At 38.8% G+C, this 19,251-nt stretch overlaps 1 protein-coding gene across 1 annotated transcript; it reads left to right on the top strand.

The window, feature by feature from the left end:
* The first annotated feature begins 836 nt into the window (after window positions 1–836).
* On the top strand, window positions 837–18,927 carry GALK1 (galactokinase 1). The gene is made up of 8 exons (XM_039328047.1): window positions 837–1,087; window positions 3,005–3,194; window positions 4,301–4,420; window positions 6,350–6,485; window positions 9,454–9,635; window positions 10,125–10,275; window positions 11,952–12,114; window positions 16,565–18,927. Exons 1-8 carry the CDS (start codon window positions 917–919, stop codon window positions 16,637–16,639), a joined length of 1,188 nt encoding a protein of 395 aa, XP_039183981.1. The 5' UTR covers window positions 837–916; the 3' UTR covers window positions 16,640–18,927.
* The last annotated feature ends 324 nt before the right edge of the window (window positions 18,928–19,251 follow it).

Here is a 19,251-nt window from a genome sequence, read left to right as displayed (position 1 = left end):
AAATAACATGAACTTGTCTTACTATCATAAAAAGTGTTGAATGTTGGTGTAGGAGAAAACATTTGGAATACCACAGATAGACAAGAAAATAAACAAAGGGGTCATAAAACAAATCAGTTCAGAATTCGCATTCAAAGCACAAATGACTGGGCCCAAATTATCGTATTTTGGACCCAATACAGGAAGACACAGTTCCCTTGAAAAGTCTCTTGTGATGGGAACCTGGAAAGAGGGCAAAGAGCAGCAAGGTGAATGGACTCAGTTACAATGGTGGTTTGTGCCCAAGAGCCATTTTGAGGACAGATCATCCTGGAGAAGATCTAATGTAGTTATGTGGTTGGTAAGAAATAGTCCTGACTTAATGATACATCAAATGATTTTGCAAATTCTGAAAGCATTTTCTGCTCAGGTTATTGGGCAGTTAACTTGAACTTTAAGGAGTCCAAGATATTAATCTTAGTTAATTAGTAATCAGTAGAGAGGTTTTTGTTTTCTTTGCACTTTTGTTTATTTATGCGCCACCCTTCAAAGAACATTAACTTAGAAATAACCAATCATTATTTACGTAAACTATAGCAAAGCCTTTGGGGGGGGGGTAGATTTGCACTTTCGTTCCCTCAGTACCAGGACGCTATTTTGCAGCGGAGATAAAAAGCGCAGAGAGTTCTTTACGAAAGAAAAAGTGAAGACAAGATTTGAAGTTACACCAGCGACCCCTACAGGACACATAGGAGCTGTGCTGGCGGAGGAACGAACTGGACGCCCGACAAAAGGCCCGCCCGGCGGGCCGGGCCTTGATCGGAACGCGGATGTTGGAAGTGAGAGCAGTCGCGCGTCTGCGCAGATCGCCGGTTCGCTCTTTCCGGGGACGGTAGTTTTAATACTCGAGACTGCAACTTGCAAGTAGATCGGGATCATGGAAAAAAAGAGCGAATCCAACCCAGTGGGGTCGTTAGTAGTAGCCGCTCGGGAAGTGTACAAGAGGGTTTATGGCGGAGAAGATCCTAAAATTGCAGTGTCGGCCCCCGGAAGGGTAAATTTGATCGGAGAGCACACCGATTACAATCAAGGTTTCGTGCTGCCTATGGTAAGGAAGCAAAGCCGTGCAGAAAAATCAGATAACTTCGGCTGTGCTTCTTCCAGTTTTATGGGGATTTTCCAAAGACATCTCGTGAAATTCCTTCTTGTTGACTTCATGGATGCAGAGGAGGAGAATAAAAAAGCCGCGTCTGCCATTAAGATACTAATGTTGTTCCTAACTATGGAAATGCCGGTATTTAAAGAGATTATTTTTTTGTCAATGGTAGGCAAAGCTGCTGAAGACTACCATTAAAGATTTGGCTCCTTTCAGGAATATTCTTGATCTTTTCCACGTCCAGCAAAGTTAAGCCTGGTTGGATTGCGCAGACGTGGAGTTAAATATTCACTAAATAGAAAATGTTAACCTATTTTCATTGCCCTTCCCTAGCATAGTAATGAATTCAAAGGCAAATGTTCCTTAAAAAGTTGAAGTTTATCTCTAAACATTATGGTTTCCTGTTGCAAAATTTTTACTGGATGAAGAAATATCTTTAAAAATTTAGCAAGACATAAAGTTCCCGAGTGTGAAAATGCTGTTCTGACAACATCCGAAGATATTCACTGAACCTAATTTCTTGAAATAACTCCAAAAACTGTATGTGTACAACATACTGAGTTAACCTGGGGCTAGGTTTGCACAGCACATTCTATTAGAATGTAGTTTTATTGTTTATAGCTTACTACAGTATAATTTGCTATACTGTATGTGAAGTGGTTTCTTTTTTTCTCCTTTACTGAATCTGTTTGCATCTAGAAATGGTTCTTAAGATGTTTGCCTCCATTACAAGTTAAAGGGACAGCTAAATTTTACTACATTAATATTTTACTAAAAATCTATTCTTAAATCCCAAAATATCTTTGATCACCCTCTCCTAACTGAAAGTATGCTTTCTAAAGAAGTTCTACTCTTTCTACGTCTGTGGACCATAGGCTTGGAAGTACTTTCCAGAACTTATTATGGGATGGTACCTACTTCAGTCCATTAGATATATTGAACTATAATGCCCATTGAATAATAAAAATCTCACCCGGATCCTAAAGAAGTACAAATGGAGTAATTGCATATTCTCTGTTCCTCTGTGGGGCTTCATTTGAAGTTGTAAGCCACTTATTTCTTTGTATTGTACAAGATATTCTGTACAGTGATGGCAATTTACGAACATTTGAATAACAGTAGACTAAATCCAGTTTGATGGAAGCAGTTATCTATCTCTATGTGTGCTGTAAGATTCCCTCTGCCTCTCCAAACTCATTTTCCTACCACTTTTTGCAGCTCTGATTTGAGGATATCTGGTAGGCGGAGTTGGACACCATTTTGCAATAATATCAACATTGTTTGAAAAAAAAATAGCTTGACAACATGCTGATCCATAATTTATGTAACTAAATTAATCCAAATGCCTTGGTTCATTGAACTCATCATACTGGCTGAGTTTGCATAATATCAAGCCATAGATTAGTCAGGTGTGGTGTGTGAAGTCAGCAATTATGTATTTTGGGAAACATGTTTTTACACAAAGGCATATTTTTAAGGCAAGTTTTTAAGAACTATATAGGAGAAATCGGTACAAATCAAAGGATTTTCTTCACTATAATAATTATCCATAGTGACAATCTCAAAAGAGTTATTCTTCTGCAGCTACACTCCTACACATATTCCTCCTCCTCGTTTCTATTCATTCTTGTACTCCTTTGCATTTATAAGGGGGAAATACCATGCCAAAAGGCTTTTCCAGAAAGCTTGCCCATCTTTTTTATTCAGTTACAGCACGCATGCCATACCTGTTGTATTCCAGATATTGTAGAACCACAATCCTTAGCAGTTCTAGCCTGTTGTGGGGGACCCTGGGAGTTGTAGTTCATCAACTGCTGGAAGAGTGGATGATTTTCCACTGCCGCCCTATACAGTGCTCTCTTCCTTCAGGCCATACAGATGAGAACAGTGGTAGTTGGGAGTCCAAGGGAAGATGGAATAATATCCATAACTACGACTGCAGAGGAAGCGGAAGAGCCTAAAACTGTGCACTTTCCAGTCCCAAGGGAAGATGAGTCCTTGAAACCCGGAGAACCTTGCTGGGCTAATTATGTAAAAGGGGTTATCCAGCATTATAAAGGTAAGATCCAAAATCAGTCAAAGATCGAGGTTATTACATTGGCAGTTGAGACATCCATAAGGAGGGAGTAAGGAAAGTTTAGATGGCAGCTATAACCATGCAATCAAAACTGCCCTTTCCCCAAGTGACCCCTCCCACAACAAACTCTTCTCTTTGGCAGGAATTTGGTGGTGAAAGACTATAATATAACATTATTTAATAGGGAGATTGAAATATTCCCTATCCTCTCACTCTGAGTAGGTCTTTAGGAAGATTTTCCTGCTAAATCCATCTAATGGGGTGCTAAACCATGGTTGCCATGTAACCCATTAAATGGGTTCCCATCACCCACAAAGCTGAGATAGCAGTGGGATAGGCCAGTGGTTCTTAACCTGGGCGATATTGCCCCCCTGGGGGCAATTTCATTTTTCAAGGGGGCGATGGAATGAAAAGGGGCAACGTGGGGGTGAAGGAACGAAAAGGGGGCGATATGGGGGCGATGGAGCAAGAAGTTTTGGGGACACTTTTGAGATTTTTTCGTACAGTGAATAGCTGTATATCTGTCGTACAAAAACATCAGATGATCGCTATTAATGGATTGAATTGTGTTTTCAAATGTTCCTCCAACTAGCTTCAGTACAGAACACTGTACATATGTGAATATGCATCGCTTATCTTCATGTGCATTGCGCAGCAGCCTCTACCCATACAGTGGCATGCCATTGGCCAGAATATGGGAGATATGGGGGAAAAGACTGGAAATAAATTATTTGCATCGATATGTCCTGATGACAATTTTAAAGAAAACAAAAAAAGTGTTTGCATAAATTGAAGAATTATTTCCTATGTTGTGATTGAGAGGTTATGTTGGGGGGGGGGGCGATGACAACTTCCTCATTGGCTCAAGGGGGCGATTTGTTCAAAAAGGTTAAGAACCACTGGGATAGGCAATTCCAGCCATTTTGTCTTTGACCCCTTGAAAGAAGTGTAGCTCTTTATTTAAAGCATCTTTCCCAAACGGTGACAGATTTTTAGTTAAATCAAAATAGTTAAATTACAGATTATTTGTGGGACGTGCCTTGAATTATGTTGTCTTCTCCCTATGCTGTTTTTCTGTTTCATTGTAGCTGGCCCTCTCCCAGGCTTTGATGTTGTGATAGAGAGTAATGTACCAATAGGTGGTGGTCTCTCAAGTTCAGCGTCCTTAGAAGTGGCCGTGTACACCTTCCTGCAGCAGCTCTCTTCTGGTAAGAATTATACTATGCCTGTGATGAAACAGCAGATTACTTGCATTTTCCTTAAAACAAGTGAAGTACTAACTGGATACTTCTTAGGAAGGAAGGAAAGAATTGTTCTTTTCCTTCTTTTCCATCACTTTAACTTGCCCCACCATCAACTGCCTCTCTTTCAATCCTTTCCTCTCAAAATTTTTTTTTCTTTCTTTCTTTCTTTCTTTCTTTCTTTCTTTCTTTCTTTCTTTCTTTCTTTCTTTCTTTCTTTCTTTCAACTTCGAGAGGGAAGGATTGAAATAAGAGGCAGTTAATGATGGGGCAACTTAAAGTGATGGAAAAAACAATAACCATGAAAGAAAAGGAGAAGCTCTTGTGATTTAAATCATTCTTTAAATAAACAAACAAGGTGCATTTTGGTTTTCATATCTGTCTCCTGTGTTTTCCATCAGTTCAAGGTTATTGTTAATGTTTTAGCCAACTAATCTGAGTTAATGAGAGAGAAAGGGAACATAAAGCTTTATTTCCCAAACCCAGACCATAACCTACCAGGAAAAGAATATAAAAGAACGCTTACCAGTTTAGGGTGCCAACAGTGACATTTGAAATATATTTATCCTCAAAATAACTATAGAAAAATATTAGAACAAAGAAAATTGGTTTCAACACATCCAGCATTATTGGGAATTCTGAGATAGAAAACGACCCATCTGGAGAACATCCATGTTGGGGAAGGTTAGGGACTGAGGTGTAAAATGCAGACATTGAAATGGAAGCAAAGAATGTTTCCTGCCTTTCTTTGCTGCCATCAACCAATTCCAGATTTTTGCAGTAGCCCTTTAGAAGGCTACTGGTCTGAGATATATTTTTCAACCTGAAATTTCTATTTCTTTTTTTACTTTTTTTAGCTAAATGAGACTGACTTGAGACTTGACCACAGCTCAAGAACTTTTGTAGATATGTGTTGCAATTCCTGGCAACTCCAAACTGTTGAGGAATGCTCTGCCAAATTAGAAAGCTGCTACCACTGATGGAAAAACACATCAGGCTAGATGGAGAAAAACTGACCTGTATAGGTTCAGGTGTTCTCTTTTTCAAGCACCTCCATGGTCACTGTTAAAAACAAAATAGTGAATTAGAATTTAGTTAGTGAATGACCCTCTAAGGCAGTGGTTCTCAACCTTTCTAATGCCGTGACCTCATAATACAGTTCCCCATGTTGTGGTGACCCCCAACCAGTTATACATCACTGGGTGCCAGGGGCATGGCCAAAGAAAAGGGGGGAAAAATGGCGGACAGCCTTGTTTGGCGACCCCCGTGAAATGGTCGTTCAACCCCAAATGGGGTCCCGACCGACAGGTTGAGAACCACTGCTCTAAGGCAGGGGTGTCAAACTGCTGGTCCACGGGCCAGATGCATCACATGGAAGCTGGGCCCACCCCAGCTCTGGCAAGGGGAAAAAAATCAAGATACGACATGACACATCACGTGACACGGCAAGTTTGACACCCTTGCTCTAAGGCATTAGTCATTTACAAAGCATAGCAGCTGAATTCACACAACATATCAAGGATTCTTGGAGAGCAACTATCCCTGTTGGGTTCAAGCAAGGAATCAGCTTGGATTCACTATGTAAACGTAAGAGGGCTAGGTGTGATCTCCCCGAATGCTTTAGAGTTTTATCTGCTCATTTCCAGATGAGATCTGCCACTCTGGGGAGATTCCTGTGTAACAGGAAGAGAACAATGGGCTGAATTTCTTGGCCATGCCCATTCTGAAGAGCTCAAATCCTGGAAAACAAGCAGTAGAAGGCTGCACTTTTTATATATATCTTCATGTTTTGGCTTGTTTTGATATATGAATTATCATTTTTTTATGTTTCTGTCTCTCCTTTATATGGAAATAAAGTACTAAACTATCAGTGGATATTTTTCTTCCTTGGTACAGATGACAGAAATCCAGTTACTAAGGCACTGGTGTGCCAGAAAGCGGAACACACCTTTGCATTGATGCCTTGTGGTATCATGGACCAATTTATCTCCGTGATGGGGAAGGAAGGACATGCCTTGCTGATAGACTGCAGGTGAGAATGTGACAATAGTTGACTTCCAGTTCCAGAATACGGCAACGCTGGTTGTGCCTGGAAACTTCTCTCCAGGCTGTCCGGAGTTTCCTTCGCCGGTAGACCCCCTAGGGCAGTGTTTCCCAAACTTGACAATTTTAAGGCATGTGGACTTCAACTCCCAGAATTCCACAGCCAGCAACGCTGGCTGTGGAATTCTGGGAGTTGAAGTCCACATGCCTTAAAATTGTCAAGTTTGGGAAACACTGCCCTAGGGGGTCGAAAGTCGCCCTGGAGGGGCGACCACCGAGGAGGAAGCTGGCTGGTAGATAGGGGAGGGCAGCAGCTTCCCCCGAATCTCCAGCTTCTCCTTAGGGCCAACGGAGCAAAGATCGGCCTGTAAGATGGCCGATCACCCTGCTGTACCAGCCAAAAGTCATATCGTCATCTAAGCGTTAACGACCCACCGCAGATGATCCGGGTGAGATCCCTTTTGTTCCTCTCCATACCCCTGCTGTTTTTGCCTGTAGAAGCTGTTTGTGCTATCATTTCCCTGTCTGGAGAAAGTGGCTTTAGTAATTGTGGGAACAAACGCGTTTTACAAAAAGGACAGAAAAAACAAATAAATATTCATTTAAAGACTATACTCTATTCCTACTTACATTGTGCTGTAGAAAAAAACTGTTTTTTGTGTTTTTTGGAGTGGTATTACATCGGCAGAGTATTTCTTTTTCTATTCTCCCTTTAAAAGATAGAAAAAAGGAAAAAAAACTGATGTTTGAAGAAATTGTTTTAGCTCTCTGAGGACACCTACTGGTCAAAAGTTAATATTGGATTGTTGTTTATTTGGAGATGAGAGAGCTTTGGCCTTCAAACTGTTTTTCAAGAAAAAAGGTAATTTGAGCTAGCTGTGTGATCTGTGGGGGTAGATAATGTTCAACTGTAACCTTCACTAAAAAGGAAAAGGACTCTTCTTCAATTATTGCTAAAATAGAGAAGCCCCAATCACACTTAAATGTAAACTTATACTGGAAAAGATCTATGAGGCTAAAGAAGAAATATGTACTACAATAAAAGAGGCTACTACAGAACTAAGAGCCAGAATCTCTACTTTAAAACTTAAAACTGACTCCCAAACTACACTTGACTACTCTACAAAACAGATTATACAAGAAGAGATTTTAACTGAGGATAAGGAGAATCTTATTTTGCCTTACAAGCAAGACCAGGGAAAGCAAAGACCAAACTTTGGACTTCTGAAGCAACGAGGCTTTATGGACAAGAGAAACAGAGGATTAAATCAGAGATCAAGATGGTCGGTATCGAATCAAGCAACAAAAAGAGACCTATTATCTGGAAGGGAAGCCCTGTTATGGAAACCTACCTGGCAAAAGAGGAAAGCTAGAATAAGATTGAAAAATGAAATTTAAAATTTTTTAAATTGGATTAAAGGCAACCTAGAACTATGGACTGATGTAAGGACTGAGATTTTGAGTTTGAAGTAAAAAGATGTCTTAGAGTTGGAGTGAATCAATAATTAATTGAATGTTAATTAAATAAGACAACTTGTTTGTCCTATAACATGTGAAATTTAAACTTTACTTAAAGGATTGAAATGCTTTAAGGTTTGATATTAATTTGTTAATTCAAAGAGATTGATTAAGTGAAGGATTAGATATCTATAGAATAGTTTGATAAATACATATATTTAGATGTGTTTAGGATAGATTAATATTTTTGTTTAAAAACGAGATATCTTTCTATATAAGGGATTAAAGAAAATTTAGAATATCAGGAATGTTCCTTTTAGAATGTTTATTTCTATGAAAATTATGATGTAATGGAATGACAAAAATTGAAGAGATGTTTCAGATTTGAAGTGAACTAATAGTTAATTGAAATTTAATAAGATGATATGATTTTCTGATATATGGACATTATTAGTCATGATAATTAATTGGAGATTTGAATTTTGTTTAATAGAATGACATGATTTAAGGTATGATATTTTTTTAGCTTGAAGAGATAGATCAATTGATAGATTTGATAGGTACAGGATAGATTAATATTTTACTCTAAATAAGGGAGAGTATTGGAAGAAGAAACAAATAAAATTTTGATAAAATTAAGAAAGTAGAACATATGTGGAAGGGATATTTGAATTGAAAATGTTTTTATTTAAAGTTTATTTGATTATGGTAGAAATTGATGAAGCTTAAAAACAGGTTCAGGTTGAATAAATTTAAGCTAGAATTGGATATTCTAAATATACTATGCTATTTGAGGGAAAAAGAGAGGGAATATTTGACGTATTGATCATATTATGTATATATGTCTTGTTTTAAGATGTTTGATTACCCCAACACCACGGTGTGTCCTGAATATGTTGCTTTAAGAACTTAAAAAAACAATAAAATTTGTTTTTTTTTTTAAAAAAGAGTGTGACAATAGTCGTTCTCTTGTAACTACATAGAGAGATCTACGTAGTTACAAGAGAACATTCCATCTACGTAGAGAGATCACATCTCCACACATCAGTTATCTCATTTAACTAAGCTCACAGTATTCAAAAGAGAAGAATAATGTTGCTCTGTAAAAAAAAAAAAAACTTCCTGTAAAATTCTCAAAGGGCATTCAGATAACCTTTCCGCCTTAAGCACTGGATGAGTTGCTGAGGCTGGGGATAGAGCTAAATCCATATCCTTTAAGTTGATGTTTAAGATCCAATTTTTAATGATTGTATGAATATTTTTATAGAATATTAGACATTGTTAGAATATAACACACACCAAACTCATGTCCGTTTTAGAATTCAGAAAGCAGATTTAAAGTTTAAAGCGTTGAATCTGTAAAGTTGTTTTATGTGGGCAGTGCACTTTGGTTTCTAATGACAGCTCATTTCGATATTTCTTATGTATAAGTAACTAAACTCAGCAACCACCTTTAGCATCATTTCATGTGGTCTGGTTATGTCTTCTTGTTATTCAAGGTCCTTGGAAACTCGCCTGGTCCCTTTGACCGACCCAGACTTAGTTGTTCTCATCACCAACTCCAATGTACGACACACTTTGACAGGCAGCGAGTATCCCACGCGCCGGCGACAGTGCGAAGAGGCAGCCAAATTGCTGGGAAAGGCAAGCCTGAGAGAAGCCACCATGTCAGACTTAGAGGGTAAACATTATTTGGACAGGGTGTCTGTGTGTCAGCCTCCAGCCTTCAGAACAACTGAAGTTTTGTATCTCTGCTCCAGTGCAAAGGGAGTTGAAACGGAGAGAGGCAATTTGCATACTGGGCATATAGGTAGTCCTGCTCCTATAGCACAATTGGGACTCGCAACTCAAATCATTAAGCAAAGCAATTGCTAAGGGAAACCGTGACTGGGCTTATGATCTTACTTAAGCTTGCCTTTGCTTTACAGACCTGCAAAAGCTATAAATGCTAGGATGGACTGTAAAGTTACTTTTCCATGACTGTTATTAATTGTAGATGGTCATTGTACAAGATAATTCCTTGTACATGAGGACTGCTACCCGTACTGTCATACAGGAGGTGACAGAATGCACATTGGAAGCTCAAAACTTTCCACTCGGGGATCATTTTTAACCTTTCAGCCCTAATTGAATCTTGTTTCATTTTGTTTTTCTCGTCTTCTCTCTCCAGAGTCCAGGAGCCTCCTGAGTAAGGAGATGTACAGGCGAGCCAGGCATGTGAGTGGAGAGATTGAACGCACGGCTAGGGCAGCCGAGGCTCTGGAGGCCAGGAATTATAAGAGGTTTGGAGAGCTGATGGTAGAGAGCCACAATTCCTTACGGTAAGGCCACAGTCTGAAGCTGATGTACAGTCTAGGTTATTCCTTTTTATTTTTTTAAAAATTAACATTTACAGAATCAAAGGGCCAGTTTTGGATTTCCACGTAAAGATTTTCCTGTATGTATGTAGATTGGATGTACATGTACACCCAAGCTATTTATTGCAGAAGATCAAAACACCTGGTAGTCCTCGACTTACAATGGTTCATTTAATGACTGCTGCAGCATCCCCAATTGTCACGTGATTTACATTTGGGTGCTTGACAATTGACTCAAATTTATAACGGTTGTAATATAATAAGGTGACCAACCGTCCTCCTTTAGGGAGGACAGTCCTTCTTTTGTAAGTTCTGTCCTCCCTCTAAAAGTGTCCTCCTCCATGTCCTCCTTTTCGATATTTGAAGACTAATCTGCAGGGCTTTTTTTCCCCTCATAGAACGCTCAGAACGGCGTTCCGGCACCTTTTTTTGATGGTTTTTTTTTTTTAACTTTTGCATGAGCTGTGCTACTCCCACTATTGGCTTTCGAAAGCCAATAGGAATTGCTGCTGAGCGCGCCAAAACACCCGGCTGGCAAACTTTGCACATGCAAGTTGTCTGTATTATTGTTGCAATGAATAAAATGTTTCTTTTATTTACGATATTTTTTTCTTCAATTTATTTGTGTCCTCCTTTTCATTGTAAAAAAGTTGGTCACCTTAAATATAACGGTTGCAAAACTGCAGTGATTCACTTCGCAAGTATGGCAAGAAAGGTTGCAGAATGGGGCAAAACTCATTTAACAAATTTCTCACTTAGTAACATCAACTTTGGGCTCAATTGTGGTCATAAGTTGAGGACTACCACTATTGTACATCTATCGCATCTCTTTGATTTCACAGAATTAAGAACACCTTAATGTAGACCTACTATTTATTCCTCTTACATTCCAAATTACTACTGTTTGTGTATCATCAGAGGGACCCCTAAACACAATCTGTCATGCCTTTGGCCAGCTAAGACATATTTTTAAATAAAATAGAGAAAGTATAGACTAGATTGTCAGCCTTAATTATACTTGTTCCACATGGGACATTTCTTCCTAAGAGTAAATGAAGTCTGTTTGGCGTATCATATTCTTTTCCATATCCCATCAACAAAGATCTACATGCAGTGTAATGACATAGAGTTTATCTGTTGCAAGTGATATACTTTAATGCAGGGGTGGGCAATTAATTGTCCAAGAGGCTACATGAGAAATTGAGACTATTGTGGAGGGCTGAACCAACAGGGCTGTGAAGGTGCATAGGCACGAACACATGCACAAAGGTAAACTGAAAAAAAAAAATAGTCACCTTCAAAATGAAAGCAATCAGTTGTATTGTGTGTATAGTGTACACTTATTTACATTTGATTTCTAATTTCTGATTGATCTCATGCGGGCCGGACAGGGACAGCCAAAGAGGTGGATGTGGCCCAAGGTTGTAAAATGCCCAGCTCTGCTTTACTGTATCCCAAGGTGAGAATTGGGTACTTCTGTGATATCAACCCACGTCTATCATTATATTGATTAGGTCTACGAAACTCCTAACCTTCCCCCCCCCCTTGTGCATAGCTTCCTTCTGTATAGTAATTGACAATTTGGGGGGGGGGGGGTTCTCATTTTTGTTTAAAAATCACTTATTTTTTCCTTCCATCAGGGATGACTATGAAGTTAGTTGTCCAGAATTAGATGAACTGGTAGCTGCTGCCATGGAAGTTCCTGGAGTTTATGGTAGCAGAATGACTGGTGGTGGTTTTGGAGGTTGCACTGTAACTCTTCTTGAGTCTGGAGCTGCAGAAAAAGTTCTGAAGCATATCAAGGTATGTGGGGAATCGGGCTATAAGGATGGGCTGCTAGTTCAGCTCTCTAATTTCCAGCAGAGATGAGCAAAATTTTAACATCAGATTTTCTTCTTGGATTCTACGTTTAGTTCTTCTAGATAAAAAGCACTCTCTGTGAGGATAGATATATGTTAGAATAAAGGCTGTAATTGATGCATGCAACTATTTTTGATATCAGAAATTCCAGTAGGTTCATCAATAAATTTCATTCTTGAATTCAGTCCTATTTTTTTACCTGGCTGCCTTTTGTGGTCTAATTCCTCACTGTAAATCTAAGTACAGATTTTTATGAATCTGAACATATATCCTGAAGAGATGTATAGAGTATTGGTTTAGGGGTATGAGTGATATAAGGTATAAGACCGAAATAAAACATGAGGTTTATGCTGTGAAAATGGGTGTGTTCACAATCAAGCTAAGCCAATAGGAGGGCTCTTTGGGCCTGGCATGTTGTATGGACCCAGCTACAGCAACTTATAAAACATGATTTGTGCCTTAGTATAATGGGTGATCCGGGTGAGTAGCCACTATTGTTTTTCAAACAGATTATGATGGCACAGTGGTTATAATGCAGTATTGCAGACTAATTCTGCCCAGAGCCAGGAGTTTGATCCTGACTGGGATCAAGCTTGACTCAGACTTCCATCCTTCTGAGGTCAATAAAATGAGGATCCAGATTGTTGGAAGTAATATGCTGATGTTGTAAACTGCCCAGAGAGTGCTGTGGACTATGGGGAGGTATATAAGTCTAAGTGCTATTGCTATTGCTATGACTAAAGTAAGGCATAACTTATGTTAGGCTTATATCTTGCCCTATTAGCAAATATTTATTTTATTTGTTACAAAATTAAATGGTTTTATTAATTTTATTTAAATCAGCTAGTATATTTGGACAAGTGCTTTTGGATTGTTAAGATTGTTAAGATTATTGCCATTTCCAAAATTTAGATACTCAAAAATTTGCCTGCTTCAGAAAAATGATACATAACTAAAGTGATGAATTTAACAACAAATTTCATGTCCCGGTAGTCCAATTTAATCCACTGAAATGATATACCATCTCCAGAAATAGCTTTGCTTTAAAGATAGAGCATATTCTTGCTAAAATTCAAACAATGCTCTCTATAATTCTTGACAGAAAGGATAAGAATAAGTTACCTTGTTCTTAAAAATGAAATTGACTTGTTTGCAAGTTGACAGTTTGCCAGAATACAGGTGTTACATTTTGAACAAAGAATCTAAATAGATTAAGAGGAATTGTTTCTTGATTACAGGCACTAGTGATTTTATTAATAATACTGCAGTTGGAAAACAATATCAGAACATTTTCCACTAAGGTCAAATTCACCAAAACAGGAGTTATTTATCATTTTACTATGTTTTTTTTATAATTAGTTTTATTTGATTTGTAGTCTCTGATAGATAACCTTTATTATCATTTTTTATTATGGGCACACTGGCGCACATTAAAAATGATATTCTGTTGCCTGCTCTCAGAAGTGTACACATACATAACACACATATAAACATGCTATATACAACATATGTATATACCTGCACCCTTACATATAAATACAACACAGCTGAACAGAACTGCTATTAAGTAGAAAAGCTTCCAGCATCTGTGTTATGGTACAAATCTAGGTTGCACACAGCACGAATGAGTGCATAAAACATTGTTTTATTTTGAACATGAAACAAAATTTTGTATCCTGGAAGTTTTGCTGAACCATTTTGGATCAATTATGGTTTAACACACACACACAAAAGAAGGCAAATCTAAAATGTTTGTGTTGTTTCAAGTTTCAATCTGAAACAAACCTTGTAGGATCCCAGAATTATTTTAAGAAGTGAATATAGCCAGAATGGTGCACATAGTAATAGTAGTAAAGTTGGAAGGGACCTTGGAGGTCATCTAGTCCAACCCCCTGCTCGGGCAGGAAACCCTACACCATTTCGGACAAATGGCTGTCCAGTGTCTTCTTAAAAACTTCCAGTGTTGGAGCATTTACTGCTTCTGGAGGCAGGCTGTTCCACTGATTAATTTTTCTCACTGTCAGGAAGTTTCTCCTTAGTTCTAGGTTGCTTCTCTCCTTGATTAGTTTCCACCCGTTGCTTCTTGTCCTGCCTTCAGGTGCTTTGGAAATAGCTTAATTCCCTCTTCTTTATGGCAGCCCCTGAGATATTGGAATACTGCTATCATGTCCCCCCTTGTCCTTCTCTTCGTTAAACTAGACATACCCAATTCTCGCAACCGTTCATTATATGTTTTAGCCTCCAGTCCCCTAATCATCTTTGTTGCTCTTCTCTGTACTCTTTCTAGAGTATCAACATCTTTTTTACATCGTGGTGACCAAAACTGGATGCAGTATTCCAAGTGTGGCCTTACCAAGGCATTGAAGAGTGGTATTAATACTTCACGTGATCTTGATTCTATCCCTCTGTTAATGCAGCCTAGCACTGTGTTGGCCTTTTGGGCAGCTGCCGCACACTGCTGGCTCATATTTAAGTGATTGTCTACTAGGACTCCGAGGTCCCTCTCACAGTTACTACTATTGAGCATGGTGCCACCTATGCTGTACGTGTGCATTTGGTTTTTCTTGCCTAAATGTAGAACCTTGCTTTTTTCACCATTGAATTTCATTTTGTTAGTTAGTGCCCAGTGTTCAAGTCTGTCCAGATCCTTCTGTACCTGAAGCCTGTCTTCTGGAGTGTTGGCTATTCCTGCCCGCTTGGTGTCATCTGCAAATTTGATGAGTTCCCCATCTATCCCTTCATCCAAATCGTTGATGAAGAGGTTGAAGAGTACTGGGCCCAGAACAGAGCCCTGGGGCACCCCACTACACACTTCCCTCCATATAGATGCAGTTCCATTGAGGACCACTCGCTGAGTACGGCCGGTCAGCCAGCTACGGATCCATCTGGTGGTGGTTCTGTCTACCCCACATTTTTCTATCTTGTCAAGTAGTAGGTTGTGATCTACTTTATCAAATGCCTTACTGAAGTCCAAGTAAATTATGTCCACAGAATTCCTCTGATCCACTAATTTTGTCACTTGGTCAAAGAATGCAATAAGATTTGTCTGGCATGATCTATTTTTGACAAACCTCCTCTCTCCTCTCCTCATCCACGTAGCATATGCACTGGCCTATCTCTCCCTCCATCTTCTCAGCATCTAGCCTGCCTCTCTCTGCCTTCCATCAGCCATGACCTGTCACAAGTGTATTGGCCTATGTGCCTGCTTATTCCTGAGATGATCCCAGCAGGAAGAAACAGGCTCCAAACATATCCTTCTGGATCCTGAATTCCCAGCATCTTCCTTTCCTCCTCTGCCTGTCTCCAGCCACTGATGATAATGTCACACCCTCTATCTGCCTCTCTTTCTCTCTCAGCAAAATCTGAGCATTAAGGAAAACAAAAGTCAATCTTGGATTTCCCCCCCCCCCTTCTTGCTGCCCATTGTAAACCACATTTGTCCAGAACTACCACATTTCAATCCATACTGGAATGAAACACCCTAATTTTGTTCTGTATATAGACCAGAACCTGCATGTATGGAATATTTTTTAGATCTCTAATGTAACACTATTAATTGTGAGGGAAGCATTTTTATGTCTTTAGAGGAATGAAATAGAAAGTGTCTGTGTGTGAGAAAGAAAGATGTTAACAACATTTAGCATCGATAGATGAATTTAGTTCTGAGGAGAAAAGTCTATGCTGGGGAGCATAGAAACTATCTTGGTCCAACTGCTGCTTATCTTCCCACAGTTTCTTTCTTAAGAACTGTTTCTTTCTGCTACTATTAGAACTGTTGTTGTTTGTATAAAAAGACTTCAGTTCAGACACAGGCAATCTGCTGCCTTCTGGGTGTCTAATTCCTTGACATTGGCAGTTTTGCCTACAGTAGATAGAAGACCAGAACATTTGGAAGAAACCAGGTTGTCCATTCCTGGCTTAAATGTCCATTATCAGCATATGTTTTCCATTGCTAAATTTGCTGTTTGAGAAAACTCATATGCTTGCTGATAATATCTTTGGCTTCCCCCCCCCCTTCAATTGTGTCCGATTATTGGAGACTGTTTGAACACGTCTTTGCAGTTTTCTTGGCATGGTTTTTCAGAAGTGGTTTATCTTTGTTTGCTTCGCGGGTCCGAAAGTGAGTAGCCCAAGGTCACCCAGCTGGCTATGTGCCTAAGGCAGTACTGGAACTTATAGTCTCCTACTTTCTGGCCTGAAGCCTTAACCATTGCACTAAAATGGTTCTTGTTTTCGGTTTACCTCTTAAGAATTGTCGTCTGACTGATATAAAGCCATCCGTTATGCCCCAAGTCAAATTTCCACACTTGTGAACTCCCCCCCCCCCGATATATTTTGTGTCCCTTGATCATTCAGATAATTGCATATCATGATTTTTCCTTTTATCAATTAGGACAAATACAGCAGGAGAGCGACATTTTATTTCACAAAACCCGCTGATGGATCTAAAGTGCACCTCCTGTCTTGAAAGCTCTTCCGCCTGGTCTATAGGATTCACTGCTGTACTAAGAAAAACATGATGCTTTGGGACAGCCTCCCTGGACATTAGCTTGGAGCAAAGACTTGACTTCTTCCATAAAAGGGAGCATCAGTCACAGATCAGTGAAGTCATTGAAAACCTGTGCGCGCACACAGATGGTTTTTTCTTTCAACCAAGAGCCCCAAAGAGATTTTTTTTGTCTCCTTTACAAGACAGTTTGGAGCACAAAATTTCCTTTTCAGTGAAACACTGTGATGAGTTTGACTAAATAGTCCTTGATTTCTGCATACAATTTTCTATAAGAAGTTCCTTCAACAATCTGGATGGAAATACTGGGTCGGACAAAGTCTGGCATAAACTCCACAGCTCCAAAGCAATTCCTTTTTTAATCTTCCTAAGTAGAGACTAATGGAACTAGGCTTACTCCTTTAGATTGTGCTCTAAGTATTGCTTCTATTCTTTCCTTCCTGCTTACCCATTAATGAGCCATCTTCCAATAGTGAATTATCCACTAAACATCTCTTGAATAGAGTCACTTTGTGATGAGTTTCTCTATTGCATTCCATATTATCATTTGTTAATGACTAGGACAGGCTGATGTGAGATAATACCCTCAACCCATATAATTGGTATAGTTAAGTGTTGTGGTAGAAAGTGACAACTGTAGTCAGTCACAGTGAAGTCAAAATAAAACAGGCATCATAATGTCTATGAGATGATGTGATTGTGTAATTGCATCATGACTTCTGATGCAAAATTGTGTTATTTGTATGATGCCATGATGCATGTATCTTTTGTCTCCCCTCCCTCTGCCCAAATTCTGATCCAATGGACATATGTAATTAAATTAAGTAAAATTTACAGTAATGATAACCTTTCTTGCAATATGATTTTCAACTTAAAGTAATTGGCTATGCTCCCTTGTATGAAACCTTCATGTGGTTAATTGGTTTTCATTTTAGCATGATATTGATCCAGCATGATTTGTAAACGTTATGCATAAGCACAATGTCTTAATAAATCAGGGTTAAACACATCATGGATTAGTAATGTGTAAGCCCAGCCAATACCTGGTTAATATCAACTGTTCATTAACCAGATTTTAAATTATCAAATACCTAGCCTGTGTTATCATGTAAAGCTTAGTGTTTTGTGCAGCCATTATATCCCAACAGTACTATTTCAACTGTATGTTTTGCAATGGCAACAGTTGCGTTAAAAATGAGCTTCAGCTGGGCACTTAAATGCATTCACAAAAATCATTCAATTATTCTTCACATATAACTCAGCTACTAAACAGATGCAAACTTAACTTTTTCCTAATAATATTTTTTAAAGACAGATCACATTGCTATTAATGCTAATCTTTAATGCTAATCTTGAGTACCTTATCCTTTCAACTATAGCCATTTTAGTAACATTTTCAGTAGAAGTTATATATTTTGCTTGTATTGCCTAAGCCTATTGAGGTTTAGGTCTGTATAAGATTTGCATCGTTGCCCTCATTAGCAATCAAGGGGTTTTTTTTACACATAGCATATTTGGAAATAAAAAAAACAACTGTGATCATAGAGAAAATGTTTATTAAGTGCAATACAAAGCCATCTGGTCCAAAGCACCATCTGTCAGATCTCTGAAATACTGAAACTGCATATGTACTTAATTCCATCAACCTCTACAAGCTGTAATGATCTACAAACATGTAATTTATATTATAATGTGTTTTTCATTATACATCAGTGAAAGCATAGGATGCCTTTTAAAACTTCTATTTAGAATGATTATGTTACTAAAATATGGCCAATAGATACCTCCAGGGACTCTTTGGATTATACCAAGATGTATGGCTCTTATGATGAGGGAAAAGTTTATTAATCAGTAGTAAGAGTTTGCAAGAAACTGGAAATCATATCAGAAAAAGAAATGGGAAGCTCTGGAGATAAAAATTCATGCAGCTTTTCCTAGGAAGAAATTATTTGGAACTCCCTTACAAAGGATCCAGGAAATCATTAATCCTGTTGAATACTAAAGAAATCTCGCCCTTTTAAAAGGCAGTCTGGGAACTTTAACAATATGATTCACAGCACTGAATATGGGATTCTAAGAGCTCAAGATTGAAGCATTTTACCTGAATGGCCCAGCTGCATTACTCTTCCTACTGGCATTGATAAGCAAATGTTTAGTTTCAGGAAATGTTATGTCCATCTGTTCTGAGAACCACACACAACTATGGGGCAAGTCGTGGGGTGCAGGATAAGCCAGTTAGAGTTACCCACTCCTTGCGTGATGATTGGTACTGATGAATAAACTCATTTAGATCAGGGCTCTCCAAACTTGTCAACTTTTAAGACTTGTGGACTTCAACTCCCAGAATTTCTCAGCCAGCATGGAGTTGAAGTCTACAAGTCTTAAAGCTGAAAAGTTTGGGGACCCCTGATTTAGATGGATAAGCTGCCACATAATTGTATTCAGACTTTCTCAGTGAAGAATTCCTGGGCAGTTTCTGAAAAATGCAACCACAGCCTTAACATTAATTTGAATTTCAGTTTGTTTCCAGATGGATGGGTCTTAGGATTATTTCCCCCTCCCCCCCCCCAAAA

This window comes from Crotalus tigris, unplaced genomic scaffold (assembly GCF_016545835.1).
Source record: "Crotalus tigris isolate CLP2741 ecotype Arizona unplaced genomic scaffold, ASM1654583v1 scf7180000024370.6872682, whole genome shotgun sequence".
Lineage (NCBI taxonomy): Eukaryota > Metazoa > Chordata > Lepidosauria > Squamata > Viperidae > Crotalus > Crotalus tigris.
The sequence above is the reverse complement of the archived record's forward strand: the minus strand, read 5'-3'. Positions and strand labels throughout refer to the sequence as shown.

Excerpts from the sequence above, each read along its gene's own strand:
- GALK1 (XM_039328047.1), top strand. The coding sequence starts at position 917 with ATGGAAAAAAAGAGCGAATCCAACCCAGTGGGGTCGTTAGTAGTAGCC. Across the intron at positions 4,421-6,349 it reads CCTGCAGCAGCTCTCTTCTG|ATGACAGAAATCCAGTTACT; the intron begins GTAAGAATTATA and ends TCCTTGGTACAG. Across the intron at positions 6,486-9,453 it reads GCCTTGCTGATAGACTGCAG|GTCCTTGGAAACTCGCCTGG; the intron begins GTGAGAATGTGA and ends TTGTTATTCAAG.